General features: G+C 36.2%; 2 protein-coding genes across 23 annotated transcripts; both read left to right on the top strand.

Moving 5' to 3' along the window:
* Window positions 1-5,421: 5,421 nt before the first annotated feature.
* Window positions 5,422-20,097, top strand: LOC114297173 (DNA polymerase eta). Of its 22 annotated transcripts, none has more exons than XM_082866886.1 (18): window positions 5,422-5,590; window positions 6,715-6,835; window positions 6,925-7,036; window positions 7,137-7,304; window positions 8,351-8,515; window positions 8,595-8,698; window positions 10,364-10,483; window positions 11,020-11,143; window positions 14,340-14,438; window positions 15,375-15,488; window positions 15,623-15,838; window positions 16,184-16,222; window positions 17,012-17,120; window positions 17,215-17,344; window positions 17,665-17,773; window positions 18,928-19,058; window positions 19,228-19,336; window positions 19,447-20,097. In XM_082866886.1, the coding sequence occupies exons 1-12, from the start codon at window positions 5,569-5,571 to the stop codon at window positions 16,202-16,204; spliced, it is 1,386 nt and encodes a 461-aa protein (XP_082723012.1). In that variant the 5' UTR covers window positions 5,422-5,568; the 3' UTR covers window positions 16,205-16,222; window positions 17,012-17,120; window positions 17,215-17,344; window positions 17,665-17,773; window positions 18,928-19,058; window positions 19,228-19,336; window positions 19,447-20,097. The 22 variants fall into 22 exon arrangements, with proteins under 22 accessions (XP_082723012.1, XP_082723011.1, XP_082723022.1 ...); XM_082866885.1 differs by having other exon boundaries at window positions 16,184-16,289; XM_082866896.1 differs by lacking the exon at window positions 11,020-11,143 and having other exon boundaries at window positions 10,364-10,472.
* LOC145789674 (S-adenosylmethionine decarboxylase proenzyme-like) lies at window positions 13,335-14,385 on the top strand. Its single transcript, XM_082866901.1, has one exon. It carries the CDS (start codon window positions 13,399-13,401, stop codon window positions 13,915-13,917), a length of 519 nt encoding a protein of 172 aa, XP_082723027.1. The 5' UTR covers window positions 13,335-13,398; the 3' UTR covers window positions 13,918-14,385.
* Window positions 20,098-20,576: the final 479 nt, after the last annotated feature.

Below are 20,576 nucleotides of genomic sequence, written 5' to 3'. Positions count from 1 at the left end.
TGCCTAACAGTAATTTAGAAGGAATCCAGAAATTAAATTGCATATGTGTTGCATTATTTTAGTGTTTCTATCTGTTTGCCATAAAATAATATGTTCATGTTTAGACTTTGAACTGCGAATTGAAAGCTTTATCGGCGCCCGATTTCGAAATTGCCTTGATATATGTGTTAGTTAGAATTTATAGAATTTTATGTCATATTTAATTAAAATTCGGTTCGGAACGATTAAACTAGATTAAAATAATGCTATTTATTTACTTTTTGATCATTACCACTTTTGAACCATTTTAGACTCCACTAGCTCACATTTTCATTTCATTCCTCTATTCCTCTGATGCAAAACGAGAGAGAGAGAGAGAGAGAGAGAGAGAGAGAGAGAGTTGAAGGGAAGTTGGATTCAACAAGTGATTTGCTTGAAGTTTAGGAGGAATAGAAGGATTTGCATATTAGAGCCTTCACTTTGAGGAATTCAAGACTTGAGGTAGGCATTCACCCTACTAATTATGGAATTGATTTGTTAATATAAGAATTCTAGTGAATTAAAGGGACTCATGTTAGGTTTAAGCTAAGATTGGTGAATTGAAGCTCAATACATACATGCATGTATATTTCATAGCACTTGAGTTGTCCTTCTAAGGAATCCATGCATGCATGCACAAATTTCCATGTTTTGAGTTGGAATTCTAAGATTTCTTCCATGCATGTGTCAATTTCACTCATATTATAGCCATTCAACTTATTTTCCATCAAATTATTAAGTTTGGTTATGTTTTGGAAGGTTTGAATTCAAAGAGGTTCTTACATGTTGAATTAATAGCATGTTCATAAAGTTCATGTTGATTTTGCACAAATTGGTTTACTCTTGGGCCATGATTTCTGGAATTTGTCACGACCCAAACCCGGTACCCCAAGGGTTTAATGTCGTAACAAGATAAATGAAATAAAATAAGGAAATTCGGAAAATTTTACAGCGCAAACGGATAATTTAAATAAATTAGAATAAGTAATTGGGTATCAACTGTTTATTTTAAAGGTAATAAACATAGTCATTGGAGCTTCATAGTATTACAATAGTTTAATAATAGAAGACAAAAATCTAAAAAAAAAAGAAAACAAAATAACATAGCGATTCACTTTCCATCTTGATCCCGCTAAACCTCGTCACCTGAAAGGGGTAACAGCTATAAGCACATAGCAGAGTGAGAAATATTATACTATGAGGGCACAAAATAGCCATGGATATTTATTTAAGCTAAAAACATTATAAATTGAGTTGAATTGAATACATAATTTAATTAAGTGCCAGAAACTGAAATAATCACTATAACCACGGTACATCACTAAGTGACTAGCACTACACTGGTCAATAGATCCATGACAAACACTGGGCCACAAAGTGGTCAATCACTAAGCCAATGGTTATTTAAGTCCCCCAAGGCATGGGACTCCCGTGGTGGTATTCACAAAACATATTTTCACATAAGGTTAGAGCCAAATATTCTTTAAAATAAAAACAAACATATCCATGAGTTTCCTTTTAAGCAAATAGGGTTCAGAAATAAAACCACGTAACTGAAATCTTTATAAAACATAACTTTTATTAATATACTAATAAAATATAACTTGTATAAAATAGATTTTGGTAAGTCAAAACATAAATAAAATACATTTTGGTAACTCAATGTATAATATAACTCACCTTAATAGTGACCCTTAGCCTTACTCCACTAACCCAACTTATTTACGTACCTCTCCCACTCTCTTTTCTTTCTTTCTTCTTTCTTTCTTTTCCTTTCTTCTTTTCTGTTTCTCTCTTCCACAGATTGAGCAACTTCTCACTATTTATAGTGAGATGAGTCCACCAATTAGTCGACACGTGGCCGATTCAAATCCCTTCCCAGATTGTTTCTGATTCACCCGAGATTCATATCTATCTTAAGAATTAATTGAGATAATAATTAAGATAATTACATTTGACCCAATATTTTAATATAATTATATAAGTAAATTAATTTTTAATTAAATTACATATTAGCACATACCAACAGAAAATTACTTATTTATTTTATTACCATACCCATTATTATTATTTATATTATTATTTATTCCCCTTTTTTTTTCTTTTTTTTTAATTTAATTTGTATTATAAATTTTATATTTAGCCTCAAATAATAATCCCTAATTAATAACCCAATGCCATTTTAGATTTATACATTTATTCATCTATCATCACGTGCAACCATAATTACGTGCAACCATAATTATATATAAATATAAATATTTATATGGACTTGACTAAACGTTCGGAGTGTCACAGAATTGAAGCTTTAAACATGTTGTTTTATGGGCTACCAAGTGGTTTTCAAAGTTTTGGCCCAGGGAAATGAGTTTTGGATGGTTGAATGTTGAATTTCATGTTTGGAGGTCAATCTGGATTTTCCAAAAATTTGACTCACACTCGAGCGGGGACTTTCACGCTCGAGCGTGAAGCCTGAGTACATGCACTTCCGCTCGAGCAGCGAGAGTCACGCTCGAGTGTGAAATGCGTATGCCCAGAAGTTTGTGTGTTTTGTAGTCCGCTCGAGCGGGGAAAGCCACGCTCGAGTGAGGGTCTGTGTCACACGCTCGAGCGGGGGACGAGCGCCGGTTGAGCGTGAATTTCCTGTATCCAGCACTTTTTCTTAAGTTTGCAGTTCGCTCGAGCGGGGAAGTCCACGCTCGAGCGGGGCTTCTTTTTCTGCATGTCCACTCGAGCAGGGAAAAGCCACGCTCGAGCGTGGACCTTATCTTCAGCAAAATTTGATAAATATTTTTCAAGGCATCTTTGCATCCTTATTCCATCCTAGACATTCCTAGGCCATGTTTAAGACTCTATAGTGAGGATTTAAGGTTAGAAACACACTAAGAACCAACGACGTAAGTTTTGTGCAATTAGAATGTGTGTGTCTGTTATGTGTTATGTAGGTCACGTGCCGCGTGTCGTGTGATCAATCTGCTCCGTCTGTCTGTTTCAAGGCCAACTGTGAGTAATAACTTAGTAAAGTTTCAACTGTACTTATTTTCTGTGTAACAAAATGAGATCTATTTTCTGAAATGATATGTTCTGTACAATGAATGATTGTCCAATTTCTGATATCTATTCGTGACATCCTTAGCATCATGTGATATCTGTTCTGTTCTGTTACCCAGATCCGGAGGTTCCTTTATGGAACTGGTTATTCGCAACCTCTCGTGTATACGTTCTGTTCTGTTTTGTTCTGTTTGTGCTAATGGATGTATCACGTAAACTTAATCATGACTTATGATTTCTGTCTGTATATGATCTGGACAAACTATGATTTTGATATGAACTGAATTATGATTTCTGAATCTGTACGAACTCATTCATTGAAACCCTTTACTCTCTTATTATTCACTAGGCTTTCACTCACAGTTTATATTATGTATGTAGGTGAGCCGGCGTGTGACCAGGGCCAGAGTTGACGGCCTTCTGTTCTGTTTTGTCAGCCAACTGTTGCGCCTCCTGAGGAGGTTCCGGTCGAAGTCTAATGCTATGGCTGTTTTTGTATTCATGCTAGTCTCTGTATGTGTTTTGTAAAGACAGGTCTTGGGATGTAATACTTTATAAATATTGGTGTCCTTTGATTGGCATACTTATGTATATATATAAGTTTTGAAATGTTTCGTCTCATGCACGTTATCACAGCTCATTGGACCTTGTCTATTTTGTATTATTGCTTCCGCAGCCCCTTATTATTTGCTAATCTGTTCAGAGCCCTTTGGTAATCCACGGATTACTGGCCGGTTACGGTACTAAACCTACAGGGGCGCGTTTGGGTCGTGACAGGTAGGACGGGTTTTGCTTCCTCCGCCCCGCCCCGTTCCACCCGAACCCTACGCCGATTATATTTATTAAATATATTTATATGTATATAATATATATTAGTTATTTATTTTTCATTATAATAAAGTTAAAACATTAAATTATACTTAATATTAATTTTTATTCATTTATTTTCTATTTTATATAATACAATTCTTATTAAGTATTATTATTTGTAATATACTAATGTTTTTATTTTTCAATTTACAAAATTAACCTGCTTCTTTTCTAGCATCCATCCCTTCCGTTACTTCTCGATTTACCCCGCTCTCGATATGATACGGGCGAGCACGGATTTCTATAAACCCGTCTAAAATCTGACCTGTGACCTTCTATATCGGTGGTGATGATTGTGTAGTGGTGGTAGGGGTGGTAATGACACTAAAATTAACATAATAAGTAGCACTAAAATTAATAAATAAGTAACTAGAAAGTAAAGAAAATTAACATAATTTTTTTTTTATATTATGAATTTATAATTTACACTAAAATTTGAAAATTTTTAAAAAAGGAGAAAAAGAAAAAGCCCTCAGGTTCAAGCCTAAAGCCCAATCTCAGGCCCATGGTCCTTGAATATTTGGGCTTAGGGGAAGGGCTTAGGAATTTGGAAATGGGTAGGCCAAGCTGGCCCAATTTTTGAAGGAGCCCAATTGGTAATCAAGAATTTTATTACTATCATTTTATCCTCACATATAATTATCATTCATTTTGTTGTAAATGATAATTTTAAAGGTAAAAAATCAAAATATATCTATATATATATATATATATGTATATATATTTGTTTTTAAAATGGTAAGTGTACTCATAAGAGAAAAAATGTGTGTGTGCAAGTAGTAAAAAGGGGAACATTTTTTACTTTTAAATCTATATATATTATCTTCTCTTCTTCTTCTTATTCTTCTTCTTTTTTTTTTAAGGATAAATTACAAATACATCCTTGAGATTTGCTTAAAATACGAATTATCCCATGTGATTTAGAAAATTATAAATACCTCATTGTCAGAATTTTTCATTTAATAGAATTAATTAAAAAAGTAAAACTTTTAACTGTTCACCTATACAATAATAAAATTATTTAAATTATTAATTGAAATAAAATTTTAATATTATTAAAAATTGTTAATTAACTTGATAAATTATTAATAAAAGTAATTATTTGTTATGAAATTAGAAACCTTAAGAGACATAATGTAATTTTTAAAATCACAGAAATAATTTGTAATTTAAGTAAACCTTATGAAGTGTATTTGTAATTTGTCATTTTTTTTTCTACGATTGCTACCACTAATTCTAAGAACTTTTTTTTTTATATCTAAAAAAAAGAAACACTAAAAATCATATTTTAAATATTTTAAAAATCATTATTTATTAAAAAAAATTATATAAAAATAATGAGTATTTATTTATTTTTACCAATTTAAATTTAAAAAATAAAAATAAATTCTGAAAATTCAAAAAAAAAAAAAAAAAACACAGAAAATGTCATGCCATTCCTTCTTATCACCTGAGATTGGAGGGAGGGAGGGAGGGAGAGAGAGAGAGAGAGAGAGAGAGAGAAGATGCCAGTGGCACGACCCGAATCATCTGGTGCAAGGGTCATCGTTCACCTCGACATGGACTGTTTCTACATTCAAGGTGGCACGACCCGAATCATCTGGTGCAAGAGTCATCGCTCACCTCGACATGGACTGTTTCTACGTTCAAGGTTTCCTCTCTCTCTCTCTCTCTCTCTCTCTCTCTGTTTTAATTAATTGTCGGGGTTTTTAGGGCACTTAGAATGAAGTGTTCTGTTTCAACGAATTCAATGGTGAAACCCAACATTTTCCCTTTGAATTTTCTACATTTATTGGGTTACAAACATACTGCTTCATTTTTGTTTTCTGTTTATTTATTGAAATTATTATGTACCTGATCACTGTTATTCATAATCAAACTATTTTTCATATTATAACCCAATTAAGCAATTTTACAAGCATGTAACATGCAAAACCATAAGAACCCAATTCTGCAATTTTGTAAAGATGTTATACATGACCATTGTCTTTAATTCTTGACACTGTTATGCTCTATTGGTTCACTGGAAAGTGAGATGGAAATTGGAATATAATAGAATTATCATTCCGTTGCATTGGTAAATGATGATTCTATTTGTAGTGCAATTTTTAATTTTTTTTTGGGTCAACCAAACATGCATGGAAATGGATATTTTGATGGAATGATCATTCCATTCCAGTGAACTGAACATTACCTTGGATTCTTGTGGAACTAAAACATGTGTGCTTCGGAGCAGGCTGTGCAGTTCATGATGCTATTTTTGTTCATTTCTTCAAATTATTATTTAACTGATCGCTGTTATTCATTATCAAACTCTTGCATTATAATCCAATTAAGAAATTTCACAAGCATGTAACATTTGAAACCATAAAACCCAATTTTGCATCATGATTTTAATTGTAATAATACACGTGGGTTAAAAATGCATATCAAACAGAAATTGACTTCGGTTTCGTTACATCATATATGGAATATAGTTTAGTTTAGATGAAGAGACAATCTTTTTATCATTAACTGAAATCAAATATGATTTTGCAAACCCTTGCCAACTATCATATGTTTTCCCTATTTTTGTTTGCATGTCACACTGTAGTTGAGTGCATGAACACCATTCTGGCAGAGCTTCCATTCATTGTTTTCAGTTTTCTTTAAATAATGATGGCCAAAGGCTTACCAAAAGAGAGAATAACATAATTTTCGTTGTGGACTTTCTTATGTTGTGATATGGGATCCTTGATTTGGTCAGGCTAATTGGTATTTGTTTTGCCTATGTAGTGGAGCAACGTAAACAGCCCCATTTAAGGGGTCAGCCCACTGCTGTGGTACAGTACAACTCCTGGAAAGGTGGGGGTTTGATTGCTGTCAGCTATGAGGCCCGTAAATATGGGGTGAAGCGGTAAGTATTCGTTACTTATATTTTTTGAGTACTTCATGTATGACTGGATCTTCTTGGATTGGTGAAATCTATTATGTGGGTTTTTTAAGTTCAATGCGAGGTGATGAAGCGAAGCAAGTTTGCCCACAAATCCAACTTGTCCAAGTCCCAGTTGCTCGTGGTAAAGCTGACTTGAGCATATACCGAAATGCGGGTTCAGAGGTTTAAAGAATTCATAGGCGATCTTCACAGTTCTAAGATTGTTATATGTAGAAATTCACTTTGAAAAGGAACTCATGGTTGAGTAAGCTTAAACTTGCAGGTGGTTTCTATTCTTGCAAGGAAGGGTATATGTGAGCGTGCTTCAATTGATGAAGTGTATCTTGATCTCACTGATGCTGCTGAAGCAATGTTAGCAGAAACTCCTCCAGAGAGCTTGGAAAAAATTGATGAAGAAGCTCTAAAATCTCATATCTTGAGTCTTAATGAGGTAATTAATGGGGCTTCCTTGACAAACAACACTGCTCAGAACATGAATGTTCAGAGTTTGAGAAGATTTTGAAACTGTTGATGTTAAAGATATTAATCATTATATCATGTTTAAGTAATGTATTTCAGGGCAAGTCAACAGAAATGCAAGATAGGATGTTTGATAAAGAAATTCTTCTAAATTGTCTGCAATTTGCTCCCTTTGGCCCACCAAATCGCAAAAATATTAATATCATTTGAATGTTCTACTATTTTTGTGGTTTTTATATGTTTTTATGCATAAAACTCAATAGTTCGGAAATAACTTAGAAAACACAAAAGTGAAATATAAATAATTTGACAAATTTTGGTTTTTCACTTCTTCATTTTTTTATTTTTTATTTTTTATAGTCAAGGAGCACACATACACCAAAAAATTTTTGGGTAGGCTTTCTCTGGGACATTTAAGTTGGAGTATGACGTGGAATTGTCATTTGATGTTGAATGAGTACTATATTTGCGGGTTGGAAGTTCAAGAAGGTTCAATCTTTTAAGTTTTAAGCATATGATAGGCTTTATCTGGCAGTTGAAGTTCTTTTGGCGTTCTAGGTTGGTGATTTTCATGCTTTTTAGTACATTACAAATTCGAGAATTTTATTTTATATTTTTTTGTAATATTAATTATATAATCAAAGAAACATTGCATTGGTTTATAAAGTATATGAAATGTTATTGGATTTCAGTTTTGGCTATTGCTATACATATGTTAGAATTGTTCTTTGTTGAGGAATGTGCACCAAATGGTCGATGACATATTGAACCTTTCATCTGAAAAATTGAGATAACAGATAATCAATATTTTCATATAATTAATTTGTAGCATGTAATCACATTGGATTAGATTCTATTGTATCAGAATATTTTCAAATAATTAATGTAAATCTCTCTACCAAGAAACTAATTGGTGAGGGAATAATTGAAGAAGTTCTTTTCTTGAATGACTTAATTCCATGCCTGTTCATTTTGCATTTCCAACAGCTGCTATTCTAATATTGGTGTTGGATCTAGGATGGAAGTGATCACAAAGACAATGTAAGGGAGTGTCTCCACAGGAGTGATGCCGATCACCTTGATAAGTTGTTAGCTTGTGGGGCCCTTATTGTTGCAGAACTTAGGATGCAAGTTTTGAAGGAAACTGAATTCACATGTTCTGCCGGAATTGCGCATAACAAGGTGGGATCCAGTGTGCAATTTCGTTATTTGTCTTTTATATTGCATCATCTTATGGAAGGGCAACTATCTTCATTTGCAGATGCTGGCCAAACTCGAAAGTGGTATGAATAAACCGGCACAACAAACTGTTGTGCCCTTCACATTTGTTAAAGGATTGCTTGAACATTTACCTATAAAGAAAATGTAAGATTTTGCTTTAGATAGTAATATTACTTGTTATTTCAATTCTTAAACTTCAATTTTCTGTTGAAATGCTATGTATTGTTGTCATATTACTTATTTCTTTGGGTAAATTACCCTGACCTCCCCTGCAGTTTCAAAAATTACACAGACCTCCCTTACTTTTGATACCCCCTTCTGTTACCCACCCGTCCAAATTCAAATAGATTTAGCTGATTTCACCCAAAATTATTGTTCAAATTCCAATACTGCCCTTACCTCCCCCATACATATATATGCCCATATATATATATATAGATAAACATACATATCTTATAAATATCACTGTACTCACTCTCTCTCTCTCTTCCCTCTCACTCTCTCTCTCTCTGCATTTTGCCTCTCTCCCTTTGTCGTCCTCTACTACCCCGATGCCTCCCCTTCCAAAACCTCCGCCCAATGCCACCACCACCGCATAGACTCTTCTCTCTCTCTCTCTCTCTCTCTCTCTCTGCTCATCCATCTCCGCCACCACCACCAAACACCTTAGATCTGAGGAGCTTGGTGTCGTAGTGGTCGCGATCTGATCACGAGGGTTGTAATGATGGTAGATCGTGATAACGATCATGGCGATTGCAGCAGTTACAGAAAGAGTGAGAGAAAAATAGAGAGATCACAGTGGTAGTTGAGTGCGATGGTGGCGATGCGATGAGAAGAAGATGTGAGGCTCAAGGAGGCGAGAGGGCGGCGGAGTTCTCGACTGGATTATGAATAGATCTCATGTCAATTGGAACTTCAATCTCGATTTGTTATAGTCTTGAACCTTTGCACCTGATTTGACTTGGGTTGGACATGTTCTTGCCAAGCACAGAACAATTGTGATTGAGTAAACACAGAGCGAGAGAAAGAGCCACGGATTTGATCATCGGTGGAGGCGACGAAATAACAGTGGGATGCAATCTCTCAATCAAAACCACACTCAGAGACGAGCTTGAATTATCTATGTATGCACTGCCAATTTGGGAAGAGAGTGTGTGTTTGATTGGGTTATCTGTGTTTGATTGAGAGTGTGTGCGCCAAATTATCTGTGTTTGATCAAATTTTGAAATAACAGTGTGTGTCTTGAACCCTTGATTCCTTGCTTAAACCCTTGAATTGTCAAAATAACAGTGTGTCTGATCAATTGTCGAAATAACAGTGTGTGTTTGATCGGGTTATTGTTGGTTTGGGTTTTGAGATTTTGATTAGAGAGGCTTGGGAAGAGAGTGTGAGGAAGACAATGACAGAAATGGATAGTATAGGGAGGAAGATACTGATGATATAGAGTGGGTTAGGTCTTTGGGGAAGACAATGGGTTGAAGGGTATTATAGTCAATTTCACCATCAAGTTAACGTTGTTAATACTCTTTTGACGGGAAGGGGGTATCTGCATATTAATTTCAAAAGGAAGGGAGGTCTGTGTAATTTTTGAAACTGCAGGGGAGGTCCCTGTAATTAAGGTAAACCTCAGGGGAGGTCAGTGTAATTTACCCTATTTCTTTTTATTTGTTAAAGAAATAATTACATTTTCTCTTTGTTTTAGTAGTATTTTTAGCATTTCTTTTTACAGTGGATGAAGTGGCGAGCTAGTACGGCCTCCTAAAAACCAATGCAGCAGTGAATATGCTTTGACACAAAATTTATTTGCAGGAAGCAGCTTGGGGGAAAGCTTGGGAGTTCCTTACAAATTGACCTTGGTGTGAATACTGTTGGGGAGCTATTACAGTTCTCAGAAGAGAAGCTACAAGAACGTTATGGCGTAAATACCGGGTCCTTATCTATCTCTAAGCACAGTGTTAGAATGTTTGCAGTTCCCAGATTGTTAGCAAAATTCATTTGAACAAATCTAACTGGATTTTTCAAAAAAAATCACTATTATCTTGCCCTTTAAATAATTTTAAATTAGTCCAACTCCACTTTAACTGACATGATTTCTTTCCCGGTTTGATTCTTCTTTTTAACTTCTTTCAAATCTTGGCCAAATTTTGGCCAGTTCATGTCACCTCTCTTTCCAAAATTTTCATTGGATTTATCCATTTTTCCTGAGTTTCATTTTTCTAAGTGCGATTATTCCTAGATTTCAAAATGATATCGGTAGCTATACATTTTTCCTTTTAATTTTTGGCCCATTGATCATGACAGGATTTGATCGCACAATTTTATGCGACCTTTCTTTGACGTGGTCAAAACTCTTATAGGATTATTGTTTAGCATATAAGGTTTATTTGAACTCTAAAGGATGATGGTTTTGAGCTAGATGCTTATTTGGATGTTACTTTTGATTCCATCTTTTTCTTGCAATTCAGAACTTGGTTACGGAACATTGCCAGGGGAATTAGTGGGGAAGAGGTAGAGGGCCGCCTTCTTCCCAAAAGTCATGGTTCTGGGAAGACATTTCCTGGCCCTCGGGCTGTGACAAAGATTGCTTCAGTTTGTATTTGTTGCCTATTAGACTTTCTACAGAATCATGCTGCTTCTGTTCTTCTTATTCATTTTAATATTTATTATATTTATCTAAATGTATTAGTGAATCTACATAATCAATTGTGTAAAAATATATGTATTATTGATTGAATTTGATAGTTGTGTATATTACAAGTACAAGGATTCCTATTATATAGGAGAGGATTTGAGAGTAGGTGAGGAGTAGGTGGAGGGTAGGTGAAGGTAGTAGGTGAGGAGTAGGTAGGTGAAGGTAGTAGGTGAGTGGTAAATTCTAACAGCCCCCCGCAAACTCAAGGAGGATAGAAACTAACCAACTTGAGTTTGGAGAGAGGAACAAAACAAGAAAATACATAAAAATAAAATAAATAAAAAAAAAAGATAGGAGACACTGTATGGTCGTGTCAGACCATTGGTGAAAATACTGAAAGGTGGTGTCATAACGTGGTAGAGGACACTGGATGGTGGTGTCATAATGTTGTAGAGGACACTGTATGGTGGTGTCATAACGGTGTAGAGGACACTGTATAGGGGTGTCATAACGTGGTAGAGGACACTGGAGGGGTGTGTCATAACGTTGTAGAGGACACTGTATGCTAACCGGAATCAATGTCGGGACAGTTTATAGGGTCATGTCGGACCGTTGGAAAAGCTAACCGGAATCAAATGTCGGGACAGTTTATAGGGTCATGTCGGACCGTTGCAAAAGCTGCACCCTCAAAAGGTGTGCCCAATTTTTCAAAAGGCGTGCCCACTTTATCAAAGGATGTGCCATGAAAAGGCGTGCCAGTTTGTCGGGCGTCAAGAGGCGCGCGATGCGCGTGGCTGCCTCGGCTATAAGACAGAGGCTGAGGCTGAGGCAAAAACACCTGCGAGAGATATTCTGAGAGAGATTTCTGAGAGAGATTCTGTATAACACTCTGTTGCCTAGAAAATGGCTTCATCGTCTTCCCGCGGGCTGCTCACCCTCTTTCCCGACCTCAATGAGTCAACGAGAGAGAGAACTGGTGCGGTGGCACTGGAAACGCATCCAAGCGCCCCGGAGTTTGCTCCGTTGAACTTTCCGATGCGGTCGGTGGAGCAAAGAATGGCAGTGCAGTCGGATGTGGAGGCCAATCAGTATACTCTGAAGGCATGTGTGGAAAGCATGACGGCGGTTACAAATTTGTCGAACCGGCTGCAGAGTAGGACAAATGAGGTGCAGCATTTAAACTCCCAGCTGGCTCTGCTCCAACGCATGTATAAGGATGCGCGAGCAGAGATAAGCGTGCTAAAGGCAGAAAACAAGGAACTGAAGCGGAAGGCCACCGTGATGTTTCGATTCGGAGGTCCGCCATATGCTGCAGTGGAGGAGTATGGGGGAGTGAACGTGCTCGGTGGACTAGGAAGCACGGAGGCAACACCGTCAAGGGCCGCCCAGGACGGAGGCAAGAAGAAGAGACCTGCAATAGAGTAGAGAAGGGAAAAGAAAATCCCACTGTGGGTGTGGTTGTTTGTTTTTTTTGTTTTGTTTTTTTTTTTTGGTTGTGGTGTAAAATGGTGATCGGGGTTCCCGGAGAGGAATAAAATATGGGTGTTGTGCAAATTTGTAAATTGTTGTTGTTGTTTTTTTTTTTTTTTTTTTTTTTAGTGATTTATGTATTGATTTATTTATTTATTTTTTTTAAAAAATAAATAAATAAATAAATAAAAGAAAGGAAAAGATATAAACAGATATATAGAAAATAAAAGAAAGGAAAAAGCAGACGGAATGGGATGATTAAAAAAAAACCAAAAGAAGGCATGGGTGGGTGGAAATGAAATAAAATAAAATAGGATGATAGTGGTGTCCACTGAGATCAAAACACCAAAGGGGAATGGGAATGGGTTTGGACAAAATAATAATAAAGGAGTGGAGAAGGTTGGCCCACGCACACACACAGTGTATGATGGGTTTATATATATATATATATATATACGGAGAGAGTGGGGAACAAGTGGGGAATAATGAATATAATGAAAGTGGGTGCATAGTGGAGAGACGGTGGAGGGAAAAGGTGTTCATTCCAGGGTGGTGGGGTTTGCCCGAAGAGCGTGCATGGGGGACATTAGTCTGTGTGGCGCACGGGGGTGGGAAGAGGTGTGCTGTGCCAGAGTGCACAAAGAGTGCACGGGGTCGGACTTGATATTTGTGTCCGTCACGGTGGCGGGGTTTGCCCGATTCTCAAATATGCGATTTTGATTTTGATCCCTGCGGTTATTCCATGAATTCCATTGAAGGAGCTGCAATTTCAACCATTCATGTTACACCGGAGGATGGTTTCAGTTATGCAAGCTTTGAAACGGTTGGATATGATCTGAAAGTTGTGAAACTCGACCATCTGGTGGAGAGAGCATTGGCATGTTTTCTTCCAAGTGAATTCTCTGTAGCTGTGCATGCTGATGTTGGGATGAAGTCACTAGTGGAGCAGACGTGTTTGCTTGGTGTGAAGGGCTACTGCCTCGAAGATGTGAGCTACGAAGAGCTTGGAATGGGTGGTTCAATTGTGTATCAGAAGTTTGTCAAGATTGTTGACTGTGGATCTCCCAGATCTATTCTGAAGGGTGGTTGGAAAGAGGACGATGAAGAAGACGAGGACGGTGAAATGATCCGCGAGGAAAATCAGATCCCGGTGTCCGACTACGATTTCGTCATCGACGCTCTTCCCTTGGGGACGATCAGCGATCTGACAATTAGGTATGTATATTTATGTATTGATAGAGATGTCAGCGGAATAGGTTGAGGTCCGGCGGGCGGCCAAGGCGAGGTTGCCGCCCGCCGGTGAAGCGAAAAATATTAAGTGCTTAACCTCGCTCTGATACCATGTAAAAATATATGTATTATTGATTGAATTTGATAGTTGTGTATATTACAAGTACAAGGATTCCTATTATATAGGAGAGGATTTGAGAGTAGGTGAGGAGTAGGTGGAGGGTAGGTGAAGGTAGTAGGTGAGGAGTAGGTAGGTGAAGGTAGTAGGTGAGTGGTAAATTCTAACAAATTGTGTAGTTGAAGTTTCTTCATTAATTCATTTTCCTTTCTCTGCATTAATTCACATAGCACTGCAGTTTCTTGATGATATTGTGGTTCTCTTATGTTGACTTGATGTGGTCAGTTTAGACTTGGGATTGATGCTAGATGTGGCTTTTTAACCATTTTATCTAGTTTATCAAAGTTAAAGTGATGCAAACAAAGAGAGGACTGAGAAAAAGGAAATTTAAACAGAGAGAAATTTGGAAGGAAAAAGGGGGGCTTAGTTTCAAGGTGAGATCCACTAGGGACATAGATATCTTTGCAGATCTCTGATTTTTGTTTGTTTGTGATAACTTCTCTTTTTATGGTCCTATAACAGTCACAATTCAGCCACCTAACTCTACTCAATGAAGCCCAAGTCGTTCCAAACCTTTTCCCCTACCCTTTAACCTTTGATTTAACTCCAAAAACCCATAAAATTATTGCTCTCTAGAGCCTTTCAGCACCTATTTGTTGAAATTCCTATGACCTGCACCATTGAAAAGCAAACCAACTATGATTATCACCCATTTCTAGCTAGAAAACCTAGACGTTGTCTTCTACTCTCTAAAACCTCAACCTTGTAAGTTATTGCCCTAAACCCTCCACAACATTAATTGTAGGAGCATTATTACAAGTTTTCTTAAGGTATCCTACATTCGTATCACCTTCAAAGTCTGGCCACTTACTAGCCCTTCTCCATCCATCGCTCTTAGCACATTTACTATGCCTTTTAGATCCCTAACCTACTAGCTATTCATGATACGAGGCCACTATGTAATCAATTTTAGGTTGTTCTTTTCTTAGGTTGCAAGTGCCATCAAACATTCAAAAAGCTAGTTTTTATTTGGTAAGTAAAGTACTGTATCAGAACTCTACATTAGCCTATTAAGATGTATCATGTTTATTTTTCGTAGTTTTTTATACGGGCTGCACACTCTTGATGCCTTTTTTTTTATATATATATTTATCTTTATTCGTAAAAAATGTTTATTTTTCATAGTTTTATTATTCAAAATAACTGTGGCATGTGCATGTCCAAAATTATGCCTTGGCGATCACCTTTTATTGGGATTTGATTTGTTTATCTCGAAGTGCCAGTAATGCCATGTCTTCATTCATAAAAAATTCTTTGGAGATATCTTATGATGATGGTTTGGTCATTCACTGTCTGTTACTCTGTTTCAGGTTGAACACTGGCTTAATGAACTTTGTGAAGAACTGAGTGAACGTCTTCATTCTGACCTGGAGCAGAATAAGCGAATTGCGCATACACTCACTTTGCATGCCAGAGCTTTCAAGGTAGTTAGTTTTTCTTCAAATTCTCTCTTTCACATCTTAGATAAGCTTTCCGTCTCTGGGAAATCCAAATGTTTGCAAATATTTTGAATACCTCGACTTCAACACCTAGTTCTGTTGATTATGTCATCATGCAGTCCAGTGACTCTGAGTCGCAGAAAATTTTTCCTTCCAAGTCATGTCCATTGAGGTATGGCTCTGCCAAGATCAAAGAAGATGCCCTGAACCTATTTCAAGTGGGGTTACGTGAATACCTTGGCTCACACAGAATCAAGGCTCAGGGAAGTCACTACAATGGATGGGGAATAACTTCTCTTTTTGTTACGGCCAGCAAAATAGTTGCTATTCCATCTGTAAGTTCAAATTTTTTTGTTGTCTCATATTTTATTATCATACAATGTCCATTTTTGAACAACATATTTATACTTGTTTGGATATGTAATTTTTAGTAGTAGGAGTTTGCCTTGCCATTAACATGTTATGATGTTTTTAAGCCCAAACCTAACAACTCTGCAAGGATCATACTATTTAACCTGGGTTAAAGAAGCTTCAGAGACCTTATTTATCAACAAAAAAAAAGAGAAGAAGCTTCAGAGACCTTGATAAAACTATTGACACCTTCTTACTGTTGCATCACATTTGCTCTGTACTTTTGTGGATGTCCAATGAGCATTGCTTAAGTGAGCTTTTACTGACAGGAATTGAAGTTGGGTTGGTGACAAGTGGAGCTAAGATTGGTATGACATAGGCTATGCAACTTTGAACAGTTTTAACTTAAGAATTGGACCAAGCAGACTTAAATTGGTTAGTTTGGGGACTTAGTTCAGTCAGCTCAATAATTTAAAAATTGGGGATGATCAGTTTGGTTTTGATTGATGGATGGGGTAAATATTTTGTCCTTATATACTAATGCTTTCTCACATTTTAGATTTCACCATTTAGTTCTTGGGTTTTTAATACCTTTCCTGGTTTGATATTGCCCTTTATTGTATATTTCTGATAATGATAGCCTATGTTGAGGCATTAATCTCTTTGAAATAACCTTGCAATCTTTACATATTAAGCAACACGCTCTTCTTACAAGAAAATCATCTATTTGACTCTTATTGACCTACTTTTAAAGGTTATTTAGTGGTCTTCTCCAGCCTCATTTCAGCCTCCGAAAACTATATCCACCATGTATTCTCTCATACCCTTAGTTATCTTTTTCTACATTACCATTGAAATCTTCAACTATAATTATCTTCTCTCCAACAGATACTTCTTGCAGTAGTTCATCCAATTGATTCCAAAATTGTCTTTTAATATATTCCTCCAATCATATTTGTTCGATACTCTCAAAACCGTTGTGCTGGCTGATACTGATTCTGCGATCTAAGACCATTCTTCTAACGAAAACTTTCATGAGATGAGCATATTGCAGTTCATGTAGTGCCTTATTGTTTCCCACTCATTTAAATATTGAAACATAATTTGTTCTTCTTTTATTATTATATTCAATACTGGCTCTTGAATACTTTTGACAGTGGACATGTTCAATCATGAAATACTTTCATGGCCAAGATCAGTCCAACTGTTCGTCTAGGCAAGTGAATGACAGATTTGTCGCAGAGGCTGCACCATTGTCACCCTCTGGTACTGTTCTCATACTGTATGCTGCTTTTTGTTTCTTTTTACGTTAGTTTTACCATTAGTTTTGCAATTTTGGTAAAGTATGGCATTCTTTCAGGAACTGAAAGATATCCAGATTGCATACAACTGAACTGCCCATAGAATTTCGTGAGGAAGAAACAAGGATTAGGTATGCCATGCCAAGTCTGGATCAACACGAAAACAAGGTAGAAGTATCTACGAGAGAGGTTTGCATTTATGTTGGCTTAAATTTAGTTTATTGATTAATTGTTTTAATGGGTACCAATATATTGTTACAAGAAAGCTAAGGCAGTTACGATGCTTTTACACCTGTCAGTCTAAGGTTTTAACAACCAACCGCTCTAGAAGCTTAACCTGTTAGAAAGCAGTGTAACTTCTTATTTATATCATCATACCCCTTCAGTAAGCTGTGGAAGTAATAATTGGTTTCACTTGATCACATGACATTATAGCTGCATGACCTTCAACAGTAGCTCTGATGCATCATATCTGATTGTATTATTTGCAAATGGTTTTGTCTTTGTAGGACACATGTGAAACCATGCAATCCACTGATGACCAGGTGATTTCTTGTTCTTTGTCCAAGCAAGCACATGATGCTTTCATCCAAGAAACTTCAGCATTGTCATCCTCAGGTAGTGATCTTGCTCCTTGGCATTGATCTGGTCATTCTTTTCTTTCTACCTTCTTTGTTGTTAATTTCTTTTGTTTTCGTTTTATCTTCCTTTTGCATTATTAGCTCATGGATTTGCATTAGCATATCATGTGGTCAGTTTTATTTGCGTTAGTCTTTTGGGTTTGTTTCTTATTGAGATTATGATCATAGTTAGTTTAGTTTTGGACTATTGGCTAGATTAGTTATTTGGTTAGACTTTTAAAGTTCATAGATTTATTGGACTTGTGCTTCGGGATAGTCACATTATGTGCACATCACAGCAGAGCTTTGTGCATTTCAACACAAAGGTCTTCTGTTCAAACTAGAACGAGTTGATGCTATGTAACTAGATACTAAAGTGATCACTGTTCGAATACAAGGTGGTTCATTTAAATGCAGTGCCTTTTGTTTGGACATATATGCCACTTGTATGGCAATATTTTAAGTGTTTCCTTGCATATGCGGAACGGAGTTTTGGTAACTTCTAAGTACTTGTTCCCTTAGTTTTTCATTTTTTTTTCTTTCTATATATACATGCCTTGACTTATTTGTTAGGGTAACAAAGAGTTGAGTATTCATTGATCATTGGGAGAACTTGAGAGAGCTTTTCATATAGTCCATATTCCTTCTTCAAGTTTTTTAGTGATTTTTGAGTGTGCAAAGGTCTTGGAGATCTTTGTGTTGAATCTAAAACTTGTGAGTGCGTGTTGGAATTGGTTCCTTGGGTAGCTCTGCATTTATATGGATTTAGGGCACGTACATTGATCGACGTATGTAGCTTATTGCCTTCGTTTAGATTGACGTAACTAGTGGAGACTTGAAGGTACAAGTGAAATTGGACATACATAGAAGCAGATTGGACTATGAAACTACCCTTGGTGTTTAGTAAGTAGGATCTATGTGTCTGATTTTGGTGAAACTCGTACTCGATATTGATTACTAATAGTTGTTTGCGTCTCTGGTTTTTTCCTGGGTTTGGGATTCCTCGTAAATCCTATCTCTTCAAATTGTTTAAATAACTTAGACTAATTTGAATTAAATATGTTGGATTAAAAGATTCCTGTCAGTTCTGTTTAAACTGAAAAAATAAATGCAGCTGTTTGGCATGTTCATTTTTTAAAACCCACCTCACAGGGACTGAAAGCTGTTTGGCACTGAATCCAGTTGAGCCATACAGAGAATTTCGTAGGGAGGAAATTGGGATCAAGAATTTAACGCATGGTATGAGACCACATGATCACAAAAGAAAGATGGTGAAAGACAAGGTTTGAATAAAATCTTCCCTTTTTGTTTCACAGTTTTATATGTTTTCTTCTATTAGGATCTGTATTTATCTGTTCACAAATGAAAAAAAAAAAAAAAAAAGCCTCAACGACAATTTGTGACTTATCCTTGTTACCTATGATTCATTTTCTAAACTGCCCCTTGTGGCAGGGATCATCTACAATCTTGAGATTTTTTCAGAGTTGCAACAACTCTTCCTCTTCCCCCAAGCAAGAGCATGTTAGAACTATTGATGAAACTAAAGCATCTTCATCCTCAAGTAATTCTTAGATCTACCTTTAAATCCAAGTTCATGCCAAGTCTCACTTTGTCTCTCTCTCTCTCTCTCTCTCTCTCTCTCTCTCTCTCTCATGTTTGATTTTGGTGCAGGCTTTGAGTCAATAATTGGCAGTTCTAAATTGATTGAAGCTGAGCTACGCAAAAAGAACCTGCTTACACAGACGGGAACACATAGTGGCATGTCAATTTTAGATCGAGATGATATGAGAAGGGATGCGTGGGATTACAAGATTGATGAGATTGACCCTACTGTGGTTAATGAGTTACCACCTGAAATCCAGGAAGAGTTGCAAGTGTGGCTCCGTCCTCAGAAGCGGGTAGCTAATATTGGAAAACGTGGGTCTAGTATTGCTCATTATTTCTTGCCCACGAAAAATACATAAGCAAGTCAAAAGTAATCAGAACCATCATTTTCTCTGTTTTATGTATTTATTTTTTTATGAGCCGCTTCCCTGTAATTCACATGAAAATGGAGTCTCGAAAACCCAAAATCCTTTCGATCCATCAAGATTTACATCTTAGGTCTTGGTGTTTGCACGTTAAGTGTTTTTAGTTGGTAAATCCTTTCTTGTATGTAATCTTTATACCTCTGTGTAAATCCCCTCTTTTTTCTTTCCCTTGTGCAATGCATTTCAATGCCTGTAAACATTTTCAGATCTCTCTCTCTCTCAAATATTTGTTAGAACTTGCAGTTTAGGATGTAATCTTTTTTATTTTTTTTATATATATTTCTGTTTTTCATTTTCGTTCTCTCTCTACTCAATTGGGCTACATATAAAACTAAATTATTGGAATTTAATGCGAAAAATGTCAACTTGTAAAGCTAAATAGACCGGGGGGTGAGATGGGAGTGGAGTAGGGTCCTTGACCCATACTATTACTCACTTATTGTCATTGCTACTTATATAAATGTAAAATGAAAAAATCATGTAATGTTATCACTATAACAATAATGGGAGCACTTTAATTTAATAGAAGAAATGATGATTAAATAGGTGTAGAATTATGATAATTTAATAATAAAAAATAATAGGTAAATTACATGTCTTTTTTTATTTTAGTTTTTGTAATTTCAATTTGAACAATTTTAATTTACACTTTTATTTTTGTTGTAATGTAACTGTAACAAACAGTTTAGAGCCATCTTATGTGCATTGCAAGAATACTTATGCAATATAGGAGTTATTAATAGAGAAATTTTTAAAAATTTAGGAAGTCAT

This window comes from Camellia sinensis, chromosome 4 (genome assembly GCF_055761805.1).
Source record: "Camellia sinensis isolate YWXY chromosome 4, ASM5576180v1, whole genome shotgun sequence".
Classification (NCBI taxonomy): domain Eukaryota; kingdom Viridiplantae; phylum Streptophyta; class Magnoliopsida; order Ericales; family Theaceae; genus Camellia; species Camellia sinensis.
Note: the sequence above shows the minus strand (reverse complement) of the source record. Positions and strands in the feature narration are given on the sequence as shown.